The sequence below is a fragment of the Triplophysa rosa genome, linkage group LG17, assembly GCF_024868665.1.
Source record: "Triplophysa rosa linkage group LG17, Trosa_1v2, whole genome shotgun sequence".
NCBI lineage: Eukaryota > Metazoa > Chordata > Actinopteri > Cypriniformes > Nemacheilidae > Triplophysa > Triplophysa rosa.
This window is the reverse complement of record NC_079906.1, coordinates 9,135,643-9,147,968: the sequence shown is the minus strand read 5'-3', so window position 1 is coordinate 9,147,968 and position 12,326 is coordinate 9,135,643. Positions and strand designations below refer to the sequence as shown.

The 12,326-nt window shown below is 38.5% G+C and overlaps 2 protein-coding genes across 3 annotated transcripts; both read left to right on the top strand.

Annotated features, from left to right (window-relative positions):
* Nucleotides 1-426: 426 nt before the first annotated feature.
* Nucleotides 427-2,611, top strand: pop5 (POP5 homolog, ribonuclease P/MRP subunit). Its single transcript, XM_057357216.1, has 5 exons — nucleotides 427-518; nucleotides 591-733; nucleotides 917-1,066; nucleotides 1,764-1,847; nucleotides 2,096-2,611. Exons 1-5 carry the CDS (start codon nucleotides 499-501, stop codon nucleotides 2,197-2,199), a joined length of 501 nt encoding a protein of 166 aa, XP_057213199.1. The 5' UTR covers nucleotides 427-498; the 3' UTR covers nucleotides 2,200-2,611.
* Nucleotides 2,612-2,770: 159 nt separating this feature from the next.
* rnf10 (ring finger protein 10) lies at nucleotides 2,771-11,842 on the top strand. 2 transcript variants are annotated; one of them, XM_057357215.1, is made up of 17 exons: nucleotides 2,771-3,281; nucleotides 4,175-4,365; nucleotides 6,173-6,378; nucleotides 6,585-6,675; nucleotides 6,787-6,971; nucleotides 7,055-7,191; nucleotides 7,275-7,432; nucleotides 7,683-7,817; nucleotides 8,406-8,625; nucleotides 8,723-8,856; nucleotides 9,613-9,730; nucleotides 9,903-10,004; nucleotides 10,177-10,314; nucleotides 10,394-10,488; nucleotides 10,565-10,622; nucleotides 10,724-10,861; nucleotides 10,980-11,842. In XM_057357215.1, exons 1-17 carry the CDS (start codon nucleotides 3,137-3,139, stop codon nucleotides 11,051-11,053), a joined length of 2,325 nt encoding a protein of 774 aa, XP_057213198.1. In that variant the 5' UTR covers nucleotides 2,771-3,136; the 3' UTR covers nucleotides 11,054-11,842. The 2 variants fall into 2 exon arrangements, with proteins under 2 accessions (XP_057213198.1, XP_057213197.1); XM_057357214.1 differs by having other exon boundaries at nucleotides 2,773-3,281; nucleotides 10,724-10,897.
* The last annotated feature ends 484 nt before the right edge of the window (nucleotides 11,843-12,326 follow it).

The window sequence follows — 12,326 nt, the reverse complement described above, 5'->3', positions numbered from 1 at the left end:
TACCCGTGACAGAATACATCTTTTCAGAAACTTTGTTTTATTAATCTTGAGCAATACAATGTTAACAAAAAAAAGAGAAAATGAACAAAAAGAACAAAGAGCCAGGGAAAATACCGCAAACTTATTACATAATATTAAAAGGATTAATTAAATAAAAGAAAAATAAATTGTTCCTTGCATTGATGCTACTAATATATAATACTAAATACAAATTAAAATAAATTATATATATATATATATAAATATAAATAACAAAAATATATGCTGTTACACTGCAACACACACACACACACACACACACACACACACATATATATATATATACCTGGGTGAGGTATATTAATAAAAACCGACAACTTTAACTTGCGTCTATCTTTATGATTTTGACGTCACTTTACAATCCCGCCCCTTTTTACCGTAGAGGATTATTATTGGATGAAAAAGATACCCGGAAGTATAGTGCAGTGTTTTCAAAGCAAGTCACGCACGTGTTGAAAAATGGTCCGATTTAAATCAAGGTAACAAAAAAGTGCGCACTATTTACAACTTTTGATAACCAATTTTAACGTCTTATCATGTCGACTGTACAGGTATTTGCTCTGCGAGGTCTGTGTACCTGAACGGAGCAGTCTTGAGTTGATGGACGAGAGAGCCATTCACCATACACTCAGAGCAGCCGTGAACCGTGCACACGGAGACTACGGGTCAGCGCTTTTTAACATCGGTGTTAATGGTAAGCAGAAATGTTATGTTGTTTGTTTATGACGGTCTTATTTACATTGGTCACTTATGGATAAGGATAATTCAATAAAAACATTCTGTTCAATATTTAATCATTTTTTAATTATCAGTACTTTCTAATGCAAGCTGTATTAAGTGACTTATTAAAGAAATGTGTTGACTCTAATTTCTGTAGTGAAATACCTGAATGCCCTCACTGGAGTGGTCTTTATACGCTGCAGGAAAGGGCACTTTAGGCTCATCTGGTCTGCACTTCCTTTCATTACACACCTTGAGAACAGAGGTCAGAATGTGCAATGCTTCTTCAACTGCATACATGTAGGAGGTAAGAGAGGTGTGGTTAAATTACTTGTCTAACATTGGCCCTTTCATATTGAGAATTCTGCTTTGAAGCTTTAAGGGTCACATGACACTCTTATGTTAGTGGTCCTCAACCAGAGGGCTAGACCTAAACCGGTTTGAAAAATATAACAAAACAAGCATTAAAACAGCTAAAATTTAGGGATTTTACCTTCCCACCCCTTTTGGGACTTTTCAGTCATCTAGGGACAAATCTTGCACTTTCTTGGACAAACCTTATCTAGATTCCAAGATTTGCCCACTGACATACTGTTATATTTATATAGATCAGTGGATTCATATGTATGACATCATCTAGCCAGCTACATTTACTAAGCAGTTGATGCTACTTTTAATTGAAAGTTGGCAACACTGGCAGCTTTGCTTATTTTGATAACAAAAATACATCCTTTTAGTTATGCCAAGCTCCAAAATAGTTTATTGGGTAGAAATTGCCTTTAAATATTGTTGTGGTCAAAGGCTGAGATCAAGTGCTGAAAAAAAGAATTGTTTTTAAATCTGTCCAGTTTACTTTGAGTACGTACCATTAAAGTGTCGAGTATATGAGTACAAATTCATTTTATCTGACATTTTCTTTGTTAGATATTAGGGTGGTTGGAGCACGGCACATTTCACATATCATGTTATTTTATATCAGTGTCATTCCCTGCTTTCAACCACAGGGACAATTAAAACATGTCAGAAGTTTCTCGCTCAGTACAATAGACAGCAACTCCACAGAATGCTGCTAGACTGCAAAACAGATGGTAAGTTTTGTTATCATGCCTTTTACAACAATCCCATAATATGGGAAGTACTATGAAATAATATAAAATAATGAAATGAAATAGAGTACCCCTATTGGTGTGCCACACAACTCTAGAAATGTTAAAAAGATTTTACATTTTTGCTACTCATGTGCCAGATGGTACTTTGATGGCTTTATATTTTACGTTGGTACTTAGTGTGACTCATGTAAAGGATTTACATATATACACACTCTCTTCCCTAACAGCTGAAAAACAACAGGTCAGAAGAGCAATCCTAAATTGTTCACTGGTTAATGTCAAAGGGGAGGAGGCAGATGATGAAGAAGGCAGCGATGATGACGATGAATAAACCTAAAACCAACAATAACAAGTTAAATTTGTAGCTGCAAATAATGACATGAAGCAATTGTGTTACCATGACAGGGAAAATCTTTTATATGTTATAAATATGAACAGTAAATAAATTGTTGACAGATATTTTTGTTAGTGTAAGTTGTGATATTAATATAAGTTCATTGACTTCATTTTATTTGTGAACATGTTTCATTCATTCTGTTATTTGTAAATCATTTACTTATTACAGAGATATTACTACTAATATGCTTGGTGTGCTGTATAGATAATGTTTATTATGAGTGTTTTAAAACTTTTGTAATGATGGAAAACAATGTTACTATAGTCAACAAACAGTCGTTTAGTAAACAAAATAAAGCATCGTTATTCTTAAAAGTCAATTATATAACTTCATTAAAAGTTTGCTTTGTCAAAATAAAATTAAATATTAACAGTAACACGTGCTTAATGACATGACTGTCACGGTTCACTTCATCGCACCAATCAGAGGCTGTACATGCGCGCACGCGCACTTCGTAAACCCTGCGAGGCTTATAACCCTCATCCGGGTATTTGCGCTTCCCGATTGGCGTCCTGTCGCCATAAGTGAGACTTTATTTTGCAAAGGAAATTTTGGGTTAAAACCCAATAATCCACCCGCTTTCCCTTTTCGGAGAGCGGTTAACGCCTTGTGGGGCGAGACGTTTCCCACGCCGGAGAAAAACGACACTTTTCAAGGGGCGAGGCCCCGTTTTTTTGGGCGCTTGTTTTTTGTGTTAACGAACAGCTTTTTTACAGAGACATTTGGATTGTGTCTCTCTGTTTTTCTCGGTTTGTTTGTGGTCAAGATGTCGCCGTAATGGGGTCTCCGCGTTTGACAGAAATGAATAAGGGCCTCCGTCGCCTGACCCGCGTTTGCAGCAGTCCGTTCTGTTCCCCTTTTGTTCCGTTTAATGCTAGAGAGCTCGGCGGCTCTCTCACCGGAGTTCGGCCTCAACATGGAGAAAAACCCAAATGCCAACAACAGCAGCAACACGAAGATCCCGCCCCGTTCTGGCTCAACAGGCCCGACTCCTACAGATTCTAAGACCAAAACAGGTAAACGATAAGCCTTTTATAAATGACGTCAACGCACGTAACGTTACGTTATAGCATGAAATAAAAGAAAGTGCAAAACGGCGTGGTTTTGTTTGTGTTTGCCAAGATGACGTAGCAACTGGTACGTTAGTTTGATCCGTCTATTATTTACATTGACCAAGTAATGTAAAATCTTACCAATATCAGTGTATGCCTAATTTTGATACATAATCCGCAACGACGTAATGTCACTTTACACCATATAGGCCTGTTCCACGTGGTGTTTTTACGTTTCCAAACACACTTTATAAATACTTCTTTAAAACTATTAACGCTGATCTCAAACAAACTAGAGTTCCATGAACGTTTTATACCCGCCAGAGTACATTAGTTTATCCCCCCTCGTTTTTGGTAGATGGTTATCAGGATCTATTCTTGACAGCAGTCTGCCACGTGACCAGAGGAAGAATCAGTGGTGGAATGCCCCCTACTGTAAATGCTAACATTAACAGAGTTGTCTGTTCTCTGTCTTGGGTTTTGCTAATGTTTTGATGTAGGCCCATGATCCTCTGCTGCTGGTTGATAAGTTCTGCACGACTCTTATCATGTGCTTCTCTCTGAAACACATGTGCTTGGGTTGATTATGTTAGACCAGTGTACATTTTGGCAAAGCAATGAAAAATGCCACAAAACCAAAACCTTTTTGCAATGTTGTTTAACCACTAAGTCAAAACCGAGTGATGTGAATTAGTAAATGAGATGCGTGTTTTTATGTATAAAAGTGATTGTAATATTGACCGTTCATTTCTGAACTTGTTGTTGGATGTGTTTCCTTTGTTTATTTAGCATCTATGTACTTGTTTTATGCTGACAAGTAAAATATTTTACTGAAACACTTTTTTCTTTTCCTTTAGATGGTAAAAATAATGGGGGCTCAAAGCGCTACACCCGTAAGCGTGAGCCCACTTTTCCCAAGGGTGAGAGCTTTCCGGGCCCACGCCGCTCCCAGCCGCATAAAAGCAAGAATTTTGACAAGAGACCCCCTCAGAGAGGTGGCGGTGGGGATCGACAGTATGGACTCACTGGTGGTGGGAGAAGAGAAGAGGTGCCTTTAATGCATTAAATACATTTAAAGTTCAGCCAAAAATGAAAATTCTGTCATCATTTATCACTCTCTTGTCATTTCAAACCTGTATGACTTTCTTTCGATGAACACAAAAGAAGATATTTTGAAGGATGTTGTTAACTGGACCTAGGGATGCACCGAATCTAACATTCTTGGCCGAAGCCGAACATGATGTGAAACACTTGGCCGAAGGCCGAATAATACCGAACACCGAATATGTTTTTTGCATTTCTTCTATTTATTAAGCTATTTTTTTCACTATTGCACAAACTGAATAGTCAAAATTTGCTTTTAAAAATGTGTCTTGCTTTTCAATAAAATACAATACAACTTAATATAAAATTGAGCAAAACAAAATACATTAAAACAAAAAATTTAATAGCCTATATTAATTAGGCCTATAACTGACTGGTAAAAGAATGTTACTCTGTACCCCTACAACAAAACAGTTCATTAAAAACTGTCATTCCACATTAGGCCTATAAACTAAAAATACGAATAAACTAAAACTGTTGGATTATTATAGGCTACATTGCAAAATGATTTGAGAAAAAAAAAACATCCAATGCAAGCAATTCTGACTGATGCTGACTGACAACCATCAGTTCACGTCTCTCCTCCAAACTCCGCCCACAGAAGCTGACTGTTCTCTGGTGCACTCGTGGCCGGGATGCACAGAACATACTTTGACAAGTTGTTTAGTACACGGAACTGTGTGCGCGCGACCACTGTATGATGTCAAAGGATGTCGCGAGCGGCGGGGCTACTGTCAGACAGCCCGCTCCCGTCTGAAGTAAAGTTACCGACCGGTAAAGACGCTTTCTTTTGGAAATTTACTTCCGTGCGGCAAGTCCCGTGCTGTGTCTTTCTCTGACACCTTAAAATGCTCCACACACACACTGCCAAAATGTTTTCGGCAGTAATAAAGCGCACGTCTCTCTCTCTCTCTCTCTCTCTCTCTCTCTGCGCTGGTTGCTAGTTGATCGTTTCTCGAGTCATGTTCGGTAAAATTTATTCGGCCATTTCACATATTCGGCCGAATACCGAACATGTGTTTTTTGCTATTTTCGGCCGAATATATTCGGTGGCCGAACATTCGGTGCATCCCTAAGTCTGGACCCCTTTCACTTGCATTGGTTTTGTCCATACAATAGAAGTGAACGGGGGCCAGTGCTGTTTGGTTACCAACTTTCATCAAACTATCTTCTTTTTGTTCTGCGGAAGAAAGAAAGTCATACAGGTTTGAAATGACAAGAGGGCGAGTAAATGATGAGACTTTTTATTTTTGGGTGACTATCCCTTTAAGTAATGATAGTGCTGTTAAATGGTTAATCGCAATTAATCGCATCCTGAATAAAAATTTGTGTTTAAATAATATATGTCTTTAATAAAATGTGTTTTTATAAACATATACACATACATGTATACATATTTAGGAAATATTTACAGGTATTATTTATAATTGCCAATAATTAAAAATAAACATAAATATTTATTTTTATATTATTTGTGTATGTTTTTATAATTATAAAATTAATATGCACAGCACAGTACACAGACATATACTGTATTAGGTAAACACAAACTTTTATTCTGGATGTGATTTATCGATTGACAGCCCTATTAAGAAATGATTTATTTGCTCTTTCTGTTTCTTTATTGTATATTACAATTGTGATAATCATGTTAGTACCAGAAAGTAGTCAAAGTTGAAATATCTTTTAACCGAGAAAACAAGCGGGCTTGTCATTTTTGACCGTGATAAACTGCAAGCTTTTTTCTTTAGGTAGTAGAGAACCGCCGGGCAGAGTTTAGCCCGGCTCAATTTGCTGGACCGAAGAAGATAAGTCTGAATCACCTGCTCAACTTCACGTTCGAGCCACGAGGAGGCCATTTAGGCTCCGGAGGAGATGGCCATTCCTGCTGGGGTCGCCGCAACAAGTGGGGTCACAAACACAAGCCTTTTAACAAGGAGCTGTTCCTGCAGGCTAAGTGAGTACAGCAGAATTTCACTTCGATAGATGTTAGATGTAACAATGGCCAGAGAACTGGTTCTCTACTACAACACAGTATTTCTGTGCAAAGCAAGTCTGAAACAGCTTAAAACTGACGCCTTCTGTAGTTACTGTAGTTTATTTATAGCTGTAAGTCCTATTAGTAATAGTTTCTCAAATTTCTATTTTCCTTTTGTCCCCCAGTTGCCAGTTTGTGGTAATTGATGATCAGGACTATCAAGCCCACTTCACGGATCCAGACACTTTGGTGGACTGGGACTGTGTGCAGCAAGTGGTGAGGAATCGCAATCATTTATTAATTCTGTTTTAGAATGCACACGCATCTTTACGCTCTTATAATGATGCAACAACCAATCGCCTATAACATCTTTATCATTCCACCCAGCGCATCAACAGTCACGAGGTGCCGTCGTGTCCGATCTGCCTGTATCCCCCTGTGGCGGCCCACATGACGCGTTGTGGCCACATTTATTGTTGGCCGTGTATGCTGCACTACCTCTCTCTGAGTGAGAAGAGTTGGTCCAAGTGCCCCATTTGTTATGAGGCCGTGCACAGCACTGACCTCAAGAGGTTTGTACTGGAATCACCTGTTGTGTGTGTATCACCAATCACCAATACATGTGTGTATTTATGTCATGTAACACATGTTTCAGTGTGGTTGCCATGGAGACCCATCAGTACGTGACCGGTGATGTCATCACTATGCGTCTGATGCGGAGAGAGAAAGGATCGCTGGTGGCTCTTCCTAGCGCCCAGTGGATTAAAGTAGAGGAGCCGATTCGTTTTGGAGGCGAGACTTTCTGTTTGTGAGATTCTTGTTCATCGTAATATTTTTTTTCACTTTTGACTTCTTGTGTTTTTCATCTGCTACAGATGTGCATTTGAGTTCATACTCTAAGCTACTGTTGGCATCTAAGGGGCAGGTTTGGGGTTTGCTGGCTGAAGAGAGGGAGGCTCTCCAGATGCAGCTCAGCCAGGAGAAAGACGACCCACAGGCCTGTTTCATACAGAGCGCATTACTAATGCTACAGGTAAGGCATGCATTCACACTTGCGTATGAACACAGTTAGTGTTGGAAAGGCGTTTTGAAACAAATTGTTAGACAAAGCTTTAAGGGAACAGTACTTTTGTTACATAAACGTAATTATAAGTCAGTTTTGATCAAATGTTACTTGTTACCGTTTAAATGACACTACATTGAGTTTTGTTACACTACTTGTAGTTCATTATCCCCTGCACAGAGAAATGTAAAGCTCATCATAATTTTATCATCATCAAAAGGAACGAGAGGAGGGACTCCTGAAGTCTCGCCGTAAGGACGATGCCTCTGCTGACATAGCAGATATGAGGAAACTGTCTCTCTGTGAGAACCCCTCTCCAGAGGTGACCTGTGTCAAGAACATCCAAAGCTGCAAGGTCAGTAGAGACGTCTTTACTCGTTTGAGTGAAACGCCATGATCATGATGGTCGTAGTATTATACAGCATTATAGACCGTTTCATCGGATGCTTGCGCTGCAGTTAACTTCCGGTATGCGTTTTGCTAGTGTCTGATAATATAATAACTATTTATGTTTTATTTAATTTACGTTCATATTAATTTATTGTATAATAAATGATTTGTTGAATTTTGTTGTATGTGTGTAACAATTTGTTGAATGGGTCCTGTTGTTTTGTCGCATTTAAAGAAACTGCATGGGCCATTGCCATCTAGCGGTTGCGCTTGGTATCGCAGTCTAAATTCAAAACATTGAAGAGTTGGCCAAGTAAAGGTTCTTATCGGTTTCTTTTGCTTGTTATCAGAAATAATCTACAGGCACTCTATTGTTTGCGAATGTGTACCGGAAGTTGAGGGCAGTCCATGAACGCGCGCATGCGCAGTAACGTAAAGTTTATGTTATCACTTTGAAACGGTCTATAGAGTATATGAATACAGAATCTCTTCTCGGGTATTTAATAAATATTTGTGAGAATTGCTTGAATTCACATTATATGTCCCACCACAGCCTGTGCTGCAGTATGCCTCAGCATTTGATGATGAGATACAGGGGGCTCACGAGGAAAAGGTGGAAGAAACGGCTCCTCGGCATGTTTCTGAGGGGGCTGAAGAGATGCCTGCAGGATCTGTTGAGGATAAACCTGTTGAAGAGACCTCTCAGAGCGGTCAGAATGAAGCAGGCCCACCACAGAACTCTAATCATGGCCCATATTACTACTTCTATCAAGGTGTGTATGTAATGGCTTACAGGTCTACTATTCAGCTTATTTTATACCCCGCAGCTCTGTTTAAGAAAGACTATATCCTGTAAATCTGTCTCTGTAGCCGAAGATGGTCAGCAGATGTTCCTGCATCCAGTGAATGTGCGCTGTCTGTTGAGGGAATATGGAAGTTTGGAGAACAGCCCTCAGTCTATCACCGCTACTGTAGTGGAGATTGATGGACAGACTGTCACTGAGGTTTGTACACTTTTTAACACACACTAATGCTAATTGCTTTTTCTCGAAACCCACATAGAAACCTTGAGGTCATTCTGTGTCTACTGTGTGTCCTGACTAAAAATGTTGATTTTGATCATTCTTTTCCTGGAGAAATATTTGAGGTCAAGGATGATAGTGCGATCGATTATTTTGTGGGGGTTCTGTCATTTTTCACCCATATATTTTGCCTCTAAAACTCAAGAGAAAATTCTGAACAAAATCAACGTTCAAAATTTGGTTGATTTTACATTTACAATATTTTTTATTTTAGTTTTAATATTTTAAATTGGCTTTCATTTTTAGATTTTTAGTTTTTATGTTAATTTTAAAGTTTTAGCAATTTTGGTATATGCATTTGTTATAATTTATCTGTTAATTTTCATGTTGCTACATAAGATAATTTTTTATTTTACTTTTATTTTAGTTTTTGTTTATTATTATAATTTAGTGCTGTAAACGTATTTCAGTTTATTTTTGAGGCAACATTTCCGTTTTTTTTTTCAATTTTCAAAAAGTTTTTCCAATATTTTTTAGGTCAACATTTTATTTGATTTCAATGAACAGAAACATTTTCCAAGTTTTCATTTTAGTAAACTAAAATAATGCAGATCTAACTGGTCAAAAGTTTATTGTTATCTGTCTTCCATGCTTGACCGATCAATGGTTCGAGTGGGTTCAAGTAGGGCCGGTTACACTTACCCTGTAGAGACTAACGGGCATGTAATTCATTTGTAGGATATTCGTCGCAGGCACCGTTATCTTTCTCACCTGCCGCTCACGTGCGAGTTCAGCCTCTGTGAACTCAACCTTCAGCCACCGATTGTCTCCAAAGAGACCCTGGACAGCTTCTCAGGTACACACGTGCATTATCTCTCATTGTCTCGCCATTAACCCAGAGAGATAAAAAAGCAGCACGATATTGAGAAAAGTGTGATAACTTTCTAATGTACTAAGCAAAATGATAAACCTGGAAAAGAAAGCATTAATAATGTGTATTAAACGTCTTTTTCTCTTTTCTTTGGAAGATGACTTGGAGAAACGGAAGCGCCTGAGGCAGAAGAAGGCGAGGGATGAGAAAAGAAGGGAGAAGAGGATTGAGATGGAGGAGAACCGAAAACAAGGCAAATGTGAGAACGATGATGTATATTGGATATTTGGATATTTTTGCATATATGGATATTTTTCATTGATAAAACAAGGCACCGATTGTGAGGAAATGAGGCATGACATGTAAAACATGTAAATATGAGCATGTTTTAATGGTGTGAATAAAGAGTGAGGTGGATGTTTGTCTGTTAGATCCAGAGGTGCACATTGGACTTGAGAACCTCCAGCAGTTTCCTGCTTTTGGATCTCCTCCTCATTACAGCCCACTAGCGCAACCCCCAGAGTTCCTGTTGGGACCACCCTCTCCTCTGAGCAGCAGCCCTTCTTCCGGTAACACACACACCCTCTTACATTCCGACTTTTTTCATCTTTTGTGCTCATGAATTATTTTAATTTATTTCTATTATAGATGGAGTGATGTTTCCCAATCTGAGTGAACACAGTCCCTCTGTCAGTGTCGCTACTAGTGTAGAGGAGGATTCTCACTGCATGTCCTTTGCTCAGGTAATTCTCTGACTCCGAGTTGCATGAAGTTACCCTAATTTGAGTGTGTTAATTTGATGACTTCTCTGCGGTGCAGATGCTGAAAGATGGGAGAGCTCGTGTGGATGGTGGGCCTAAGACCACCCCAAAGAAAGGTGAGTCTCACAGGATTCTCTTTACTCTTATACTTGTGTCTATACGCCGTGTCTTGATAGCATCATTTTGTACTAATTTGACCTGGTTTGTTTTCCTCAAGGGTGTGTGGACATGTTCCTGGCCCTTCCACCAGCAGACAGTGATGGAGAGAGTGACGGCTCTGATCGGGTCCCTGTACCCAATTTCCAGAACTCTTTCAGTCAAGCCTTCGAGGCGGCTCTGTCTCAGCTGGATCACGGTAATCAAACCCCAGCACATGCTATTCCTATCAACGGTGAGTCTTTTGCTCTACTGAATGTGTGAAGACTGGAGATTTCATATATTGCATTTTTGTGATTTGCCTTTTTTCTCTTCAGAGGAGAAAGGGGGGAAGAAAAAGAAGAAAAAGCAGAAGTTGCTCTTCAGCACCTCAATGGTTCACACAAAGTAAACAGCTCTGAAGTTTATCATTCACTCCTGTCACTACCTTCTGCCTCTATCCTTCCCACAATCACCGGCTTATGTTTCACTTTATCCATCAATAGCAGCTTCTCTCCATTCTTTTCATACCCAGACCTGCAGGAAGTTTAATTCAATAGCAGCAACATTGTACAACACCAAATACTCAGTATTACAGATCAGTCCCAACAGTTAAAGCTTAACTGGGATGTTTATCCAGATTCGATCAATGATAACTTAGTGTTTGTTGGTTTTGGGTTTCAGTGATATTTTGGGGGTCTTGGGGTAGCAGTCAGCCAGCTGCAGACACATCTCACCCCCTCATCTGTGTGACCCTGTTCAGATAGTTACTCTTTGAACCAAAAAATTATGCTTAGTTTGTATACTGAAATATGTGAAAATTTGCCATTTTTCTTTAAAACGGCTTAAAATACATCAATTTAGAATTGTGCAGAACTATGCAGTTTATTTATTCAGTTAATTCATAAATACCTTCTGGAAAAGCAAAATACTTAGTTGGTCTTTAAGCACTTGACTGTATTAGAACCTTTAATCATTACACGTTGCTTCAGAGCTCAAAATGTGGTCAAATATTAGAGACGAGACAGAGGTGCTGCTGACTCCACTGCTTGTTTTGTGTTCATTAAAAAGATTTTGTAAAGACAAAAAATCTATGGGAAATGTTTTGAGGGTTTGATTTATTTGTCTCTTTCTTGGAATCTGAAGAAATGTGTGATTTCAGAATAAAGCTGGAATGAATAAAGGAACATTTATGCACTGATTTGAGCTTTGTCTTTTTTCTGTAAGCTTTCCTGTGGCTCAGTGGTTAGAGCATGGCGCTAGCAATGCCAAGGTCATGGGTCCGATCCTAGGGATTGCACGTACTCTGATACAAATGTATAATATCATGCAATGTAAGTCGCTTTGGATAAAAGCGTCTGCCAAATGCTTAAATGTAAATGTTCTATAGTGCTTTTCAACTATTTACAATGTTGCACAGCAGCTTTACAGTAAATGCATATTAATACAGATAGTAGTAACACATAAAGACAATGTTAAAATATACAGAATATTTTATTTACATATTTATTAAGGGTAAATAAAAATGATTCCCTGTTATTTGATCAAAACATTATATTGAAAGTGCCATTTAAAAAAAATGTTACGTAAAGTTTAAGATTTTATATGAATTGCTGTTGAGTTTAATAGCAAAAATAAAATTGTATATTAACTATTAAAAGGATTAATAATTGGAATAATTTAAA